The following is an 8,172-nucleotide window of genomic DNA, read 5'->3' on the forward strand; positions in this document are numbered from 1 at the left end:
GTCAAATAAAGGTATTCAGTTTGAGACGAATTCAGTAAAGAAGGAACTACTAGCCATAGTAAAACAACATAAATCTCGCTTCATGAAATATGCCGTAGAAGATGTAGCAGAAAAGTATAAAGTAACTGTGCTGCGCCTACCGCCATATCATTGCGAATTAAATCCTATAGAACTTATATGGGCACAAGTTAAAGGATATGTTGCAAGGCACAATACCACATTTAAAATGAAAGATGTCAAGGTATTGTTTGATCAAGCCATTATGGAAATCACATCAGAAAACTGGCAAAAAGCAATCCAGCATGTTTTAAAAGAGGAAGATAAAATGTGGGAACTGGACAACTTGGTCGATCAGGTGGTTGACCCTATAATTATAACACCAGGGGATGATGACAGTTCTTCGGATGAAGACTATACTGATGTAGAATAATTTAATTGAATTGTAAATATACTGCAGCGGGATAAGCAATCTGGACAGAGACCAGTGTATCAGTGACAGTGACACTTTTGCTTAGGTTAGGGTTTAGAATAAGGGTAGTCTGAATAATTATTTTCTCGGAAGGTTCTCGAAAATTGTACCTAGTAATCTCTAGAACATTCAATTAGGGTATAAATAGAGTGTTGTTAAACGTTAAGGGAAGTTCACAGTTTTAGTATTGTTCAAGTGTCAAATTGTAATAACGTATCCAGTAAAGTTCTTGTCGTTTTTGTGAATAAATTGATTTAAAGTCCCCACAAGTGTTTCAATACGTAAAGTTCGTTCGTGTGTGTTTGTGAGTATTTCCCGATTTCGGTTCGTATATATTTTATTGTTACATTTTATATTTTTTAATAACACTGTTCTGCTGTATTAAATTTTTATTTCCTTTAATATAATTTTTATGAATGCATATTCTTTTGGCAATTATCCCACTAGCGCGCCTCTGGCTCAGTATTTATCCGTCGATAACAATGGACAAATCCCTTAAAACAGGGTGATACCTACCTGCTCTTTATGAAACGACATAATTTTGCAATGCGGACTAGGGAAGTGACAGAATTTATTGACGGATCACCCTGTAGCGCTTTTGAATACTTAATGAGATTTTATTACTCTACATTCTTTTGAAATAGACTATAATAGTGGATGATCGTTGATGAATTTTCCACTGTAATGTAGCACATTATTCATAGATATCACGTACGGAATCAAATCAATTTGCAGTGCCGTCGGAGAGGGTGTAAAAAATAAAAACTTACAGTTTTTGGCATATTTTGCTTATATCTCCGTTGATAGTGGATGATCGTTAATGAATTTCTCACTGTAATGTAGCACATTATTCATAGTTGTCACGTACAAGATCAAATCAATTTGCAGTGCCATTGGAGAGAGTGTAAAAAATAAAAACTTACAGTTTTTGACATATTTTTGCTTATATCTCAGTTAATAGTGGATGATCGTTGATGAATTTTCCATAGATGTCATGTACAAGATTAAATCAATTTGCAGTGCCGTCGGAGAGGGTGTAAAAAATTGAAAATGAAATTTTTTGACATATTTTTGCTTATATCTCTGTTGATAGTGGATGATTGTTAATGAATTTCTCACTGTAATGTAGCACATTATTCATAGATGTCATGTACCGGGTCAAATCAATATGCAGTGTCGTTGGAGGGGGTGTACAAAATTAAAAATGAAATTTTGTGACATATTTTTGCTTATATCTCAGTTAATAGTGGATGATCGTTGATGAATTTTCCACTGTAATGTAGCACATTATTCATAGATATCACGTACGAAATCAAATCAATTTGCAGTGCCGTCGGAGGGGGTGTAAAAAATAAAAACTTAGAGTTTTTGACATAAAGTTACAGTTTTTGACATATTTTTGCTTATATCTCCGTTGATAGTGGATGATCGTTAATTAATTTCTCACTGTACTGTAGCACTCGCATCGAGAATTCGTTGAGTATACACGTATTTTTGGTGAGCTGTTGTTTGATGAGTTGATTTTAAGTGATAGTTGCAGTAAAAAGTGAAGAGTTTGGTATCAAAATGAAATTAAAGATATACTGAACTTGGTTATCAACGTGATTAGTGCAAAAACTACATAATACACAAGAAAAAGCACCTAGAAAAGTGATCTGAAGTGCATAAAAATAAACGAACAGAAGTGACAAAAAGTTTTTATCTTATCGGGAAAGGATTTAAATTTTGTTGGTCCTTCAACCATCTATTACGGGCCGTTTTCGTACAAAAATCCCGAAATAGTGGACCACAAAGGATAAGTAACGGGCCGATTCCAGAAATATAATTTTTGGAACTTAAGAAAAATTTTGACGACCACGTCTTTTTTTTGACGCCTGGCGGCAAAAAGGTTGGAAATTGACAATCACGTTTAAATACAAAATCTGGCGACTCTAGCGCTAAAAAAAATTTTTAACGCAGAGCGTCGAGAACAAAAATAGACAACTGGTGAAGCAAAGCGCAGGAAATCGATGCTAATCCCTTATACAAGATGGAAGATAAGAAGAGAAAGCAAAATAGAGACGGAGAGGACTACAATGAGGAAGCTAGTGAGAAGGAGAGAGATGCCTTCACTCCGAGGGTCAAATTAATAAGATCGCCTGACAAAGGAAATGAAAGAGTGGCTAAGAAGCAAAAAATGATAGAAGAGGCAGTTAAGGAAGCTACAGGAGCTATGGTAGAGACAGTTCAGGATATGCTCAACAAGTCTATTGAAAAGATCGATAAGATTGTAAGCGAAAATCTTAATAGCGCCACAAATGAGGTAGAGGAAGAGGAGGAGACAGAGGTTGAATTTGAAAGGAAAAAAGGAAATGCTTTACTGGCATTCATTCGTCGTAAGCTAGAAGAAATAGAGGAAGCTACGAGCCGGTATCAGAGCGGAAAAGTTCAATTCACTAAATCGGAACAATTTGCAGTTAAAAGAGGTACCCTAGGGATCGCCAATGAGGTGAGTACGTTAGTCGATAAGTACGAGAGAGAGATTGGCCTTATGAGAGCGGAGAGAGACGTGGCGAGAGAGCTAGCGAAGGAAAGAGCGAGGATGATAAGCATGAGAGACAGGAATGAATCCAGGCATAAAAGAGGTTTTGGAAGCGCTATCGTCACAGGTGACTGCAACGATGTGGGAGATGAGAGAACTCAAGCATAGAATAGACACGCTCGCAAAACATCAGAGAGCAAACGAGAAAAATAGCAGAAGGACTGAGACGGCAAACAAGGCACCAGAAATAGCAGCAACCACATCAAGTAGAGCAGAACTGGTAATCAGTGACACAAACGAGGCGGCTACAGTAACGGATATGGAGACCGACGCTGCGCGGTCGACAGTTGGGGAGGGGAGAACTAAAATACGGAGGAAGAAAAGAACGGCTAAAAAGACGTATGCGGATATCAACATTAATCAAGAACGAGCACAAAGAGATGAAGAGGAAGCAAGACCAGGATGGAAAACACCTCCACCACCACTAGAAATAGTTGTGACACTGAATGAAGAATGTCGAGAGCAGGCCTCTAACGCAGAAGACAAGACAGAAGACGTAAACATAGCGAGAATGGTTAGACAATGCTTGCAAGAGGAGGGATGTATGAAAGGGGTGACATACGCACGGAAGCTCAAGAGTGGAGCTATGATTATAGAAAGCAAGAACGTCATTGAAAAAGATAAAATTAAAAAAGCAATCGAGAGAGAAGGGAGAGTTAAGATACAGGGATCAACGCTAACTCCGCAGTTACTCCTAACAGGACTAGACAAGGGATACACGACATCAGACATTGTGACAGTGCTCAGAGAACAAAATGCTGGACTCACGAGTGACTGGTCACAGTCTGAATGGGATAGCATTAAGGTTGTGAAGAGGAAAATATGCAGAAATAGCAATTGGAGGGAGAATGTCACTATAACTACAAACCAGACTGCTTTTAGAAGATTAATTAGTGCAGGACGGATCAATGTGGACATGGCCTGGATCTATGTGGAAGAAAGCATGAATATCGGTATATGTTTCAAATGCTGCCACTTCGGCCACAGTGCTAGAAACTGCAGGGATGAACCAGCATGCAGCAAATGTGGAGGCAGACATGAGGGAAGGGAATGCAGGGAAACGCGTCCCCTCAACTGCATAAATTGTAGGAGAGCCGGTCTTTCAGAAAGAACTCATTCAGCAATGGACAACAAATGTCCTGTGTACCAGAGGCGAGTGGAGGCACAAAGAAGTAGAGCGCATCACAATGTGTAAAATCCTTCAAATAAATGTAGGCAGGGGCAAAGAGTCGACCCACCTGACCCGGGAAATGGCCGAGCGACTCGGGGCAACTGTAGTATGCCTGCAGGAACTCTGGGTCGGGGAGGGTCCATGGGAGGGATGGCAAAAGGCTGACTCTGGTCATGGATCTAAAGTCAGAACCTGGGTACGGGAGGAGATCGACTCACATGCCTATAAAGGCGAAGTGAATGTGAATGCAATAGGAGTGGCTGTAGGAAACGAAAGGAAGAAAGTAAAGGTGATGAATATATATGATGAACCAGGCAGAGTAATAGGCGAGAATCTGAGGAGGGCTAGGAATGAATTTGATGCATGGGAAGGACGAAAGATCATCTTGGGCGACTTCAACGCCAAGAATGAGGCCTGGGGAGGAAATGTGACGGATGAAAGAGGGGAAGAAATGTTGAATTGGGTAGCCACAAATGGCTACACGACTCAGAATGAATGGGACGGCATGGCAACATTCTCCAGTACGAGAGGCGAAAGCTGGGTGGACATAACAGTTACGGATGGGGTGTAAGTAGACGAATGGAGATTGCTAGCAGAAGAGATGATCAGTGACCACAGAATGATTGTGATAACTATAGCGGATGGTCCTCAGAAGCGTGTGAAGAAGATAATGAATGTAGCCAGTGCGAATTGGGACAGGATGGACAGAATCCTGTCTCACTTCCAGCTGGGGGAGTTGAATGGGAGAGAAGAGATAGAGAGAGAGGCAGAACGAATGCAAAGAAAGCTTCAGAACGTATGCAAGAGGATAATACCCCGGATAACCAGAGTAGTGGAAAGGGAAAACGAATGGTGGAGTGATAGGCTAGAGAGAATAAGGAAAAGAGTACGCAGAGCGAGAAGAGAGTTCCAGACCTCAATGGGAGCCGAAAGGACCGAAAAACAGGGAATATATAGGAGGGTAAGGAATGAATATAAGAGAGGAGTGAAGGAGGCACGAATAGAATGGGTGAAGGAGAAAGTGGAGACCATGGGACAGAGTGTATCGGATGCTAGAGGATAAAAGAGCCGGTGAAGTACCCAGCTCGGTGAGGAGGACTGACGGCTCGTACACCGGGGGGGCTGAGGAGACGAATAGATATCTCCTCGCACACTACTTCCCCAGGGATGACGAGCGGCTAGACTCCGAAGCAAGGCGGATGGTGAGGAGGGACCATGAAGCTCTCTGGGGCGAAGCCGAGCCGCAGTTCATGCTGGAAGAGATCCTGGTGGTCTCCGAAGGCCTGGAAGCCGGTAAGGCAACTGGTTGCGACGGGGTTCCTAATGAGGCCCTGAAGAGAGCAGTAAACCCTAGGGGGTCAAATGGTCCAGATCTTCAACTAATGCCTGGGAGAGGGATACTTCCCGGAGGTATGGAAGAAGACCAAGATTGTATGGATACCAAAAAAGGACGGGAACCCGAGACCGATTAGCCTGCTACCGGCCCTTGGCAGAATCCTCGATAGGCTCCTGAACGGTAGATTACAGTCTTGGTGTGAGAAAGGGGATCACTTCTCCCAGAACCAATATGGTTTTCGGGCGGGAAGAGACACGGCAATGGCAGTAGAGAAGATGGTGGAGCAAATCAGGAAGAACAAAAGGGAAGGGTGGCACAGCTTGGTTGTCGCACTGGATTTATCCAATGCCTTCAACTCGGCTTGGGCCCCAGCAATCGAAAGTAGTATGAAAGGAATGGGTGTACCAGGAAACGTGGGAGAGCTTTGTATGAGTTTCATAGGGAACAGGGAAGTGATGAGTGGGGGACTGGCAGAGACCGTGGACAGAGGATGCCCACAGGGATCAAGCCTGGGCCCTACGCTATGGCTCATCATAATGGAAAGATGGTTTGAACGGATGCGAGAAATGAATGAGCGAGAGAATGAAAGAGTGAACGAGGGAGTTCCCTATGAACAGCGTGTCAGGGCTGACATTGTGTGGGCACAGGCCTACGCAGATGATCAGATACTGATTGTGGGAAGTGCGAAGAGTTTAGAGAAGAAGTGGAGCACGGTATGGAAGGCATGTACGGACTGGGAAGATGAGGCATGGGTCACCTATAACCATAAAAAGACCGAGTGTATGTTCGTAGCAGCAAGGAAGGTGGAAAGACCACCTGTGGTCAGGATGCATGGGAAAGTAATCGATGGGAAGGAGAGCATCAAGTACCTCGGAATTGTGGTTGATAGAGGATTCCTCTTTATCGACCACATGAAAGAGGTACGTAGGAAGATGGCCATAATGGCGGGGAGAATGAGATGGACTGGAAGGGATCTGAATGTAAGGAGAGAGTGTGTTAGGATCATCTATGAAAGAGTGGCAAAACCTATATGGGGTGCCATAGTGAATGATAGCAGGATACGGCGACAGATATTAGCCGCGCAGAGACCTTTTCTGTTGGTGATAAGTGGGGCATACAAGACGACTGCCAATGCCGCACTAGCAGTACTGGCTGGGGTAGCCCCACTCAACATAGAGGCGGCGGCTAGATATCAGGAATGGATGGAGAATGGAAGGGAGAAAAATAGAGCAAGAGTGACAGAGAAAGAAAGGGTATCACCATGGAACGCCGGGAGAGTACTGGAGAAATGTGATAACATGACCGAGGTATATGTGGACGCTAGTAGGACAAATGACGGGAGAATGAGCGTAGGCTGGGCCTACAAAGAAAGGAATGAATGGAAACAGGGAGGAGAGAGAGTGGAAGGGATGAAGGATATAAATGAAGTGGAAATGACAGCGATCGAGAGAGTGATTGAGAGGAGTGAAATAGAGCGTCCAAGAGTGGTCAGTGATTCGGAAGTCGCAGTCAAAATAATACAAAAAGCCCGACCAAATAACAAGCGAGCAGTGTCGATACTTAAAAAAGCTGAAGATCGACAAACCAGAGGTAAAAAAACATGGGTCGAGTGGAGAAAAGGGCATGATACCGGGAATGAAGGGAACGCCAGGGCGCATGCGGAATGCGAAAAGGCAGTAAATGACGAGGAAATAGGATGGACAAGTGAGGGACTGTATGATAAGAAGGAAGAAAAAAGAAGGATGAGAGAGAACATAAGGGAAAAATGGCAAAGAGAATGGGATACAAGTGACAAAGGAAGATGGACGTATGAATGGTGCAGAATGGTAGGGAGAGAAAGACTGGGGTTAAACCGAAAAGCGGTGCAACTGATTACAGGTCATGGTAACTTCACCGGTTACCTGAGCAGGTTCGGGCTAGGTAGGGAAGTTCCATGTGCCTGTGGCACAGGGGACCTGGAAACAGCGGAACACATAATTAGAGAATGTAGATTGGATGAAAGAGCGAGATGGAGGGAGAGGTTGAGAGAGGAAGTGAGAGAGAGAGGAGAACCGCAGATGAGAGACATCAATGGAATAAATGACGAATGGGTGAGGTTTATAAATGAAATGGCTGAACACGTCGTTGGCGATGAGGGAATGTAAATAAGTATTGGTGTGAGAACCAAATAACTGGAGATTGAAGGCTTGATGGCGAATGAAAACCGGACAAGAAGTCTCAACAGAATACGACCTCTGTCGACTCGCCCTCATACGTGAGTTCACTGAGTTTTTGTTTTGTGATTTAGAGTTGATTTTCGTTTATATTACTCCTTATATTTAGAATCATAAAGTTGTTGTTTTTCTTTGCTAATTAAGTTACTTTATATATGTTATTACTACTTGAGTTAAGGTCCATTGTACGGACACTGTGTAATAATTGTGAATGTTGCATTGAGTATATATAATTCTGATGGAATAAATATAAAATAGGGGGTCTGCTTTCCCTGCTTTTTTCCCGACACGTCGCGCAGGTGTCAATAGGGCACCTGCGCGGGGTGGAGGGGGTGAAGCGGAGGTGATGGGGTTCCCTTGACGGTGGCTTCGTTAGATAGAGGGATTTCTATGCTTTATGGC

General features: G+C 43.2%; 1 protein-coding gene across 1 annotated transcript; it reads left to right on the forward strand.

Moving 5' to 3' along the window:
• The first annotated feature begins 5,817 nt into the window (after window positions 1-5,817).
• LOC141482776 (uncharacterized) lies at window positions 5,818-7,701 on the forward strand. The gene has a single exon (XM_074176568.1). It carries the CDS (start codon window positions 5,818-5,820, stop codon window positions 7,699-7,701), a length of 1,884 nt encoding a protein of 627 aa, XP_074032669.1.
• Window positions 7,702-8,172: the final 471 nt, after the last annotated feature.

Source organism: Leptinotarsa decemlineata, unplaced genomic scaffold (genome assembly GCF_025532065.1).
Source record: "Leptinotarsa decemlineata unplaced genomic scaffold, Ldec_3_MD MMD2_tig00001973_RagTag_RagTag, whole genome shotgun sequence".
NCBI classification, from domain to species: Eukaryota; Metazoa; Arthropoda; class Insecta; order Coleoptera; family Chrysomelidae; genus Leptinotarsa; species Leptinotarsa decemlineata.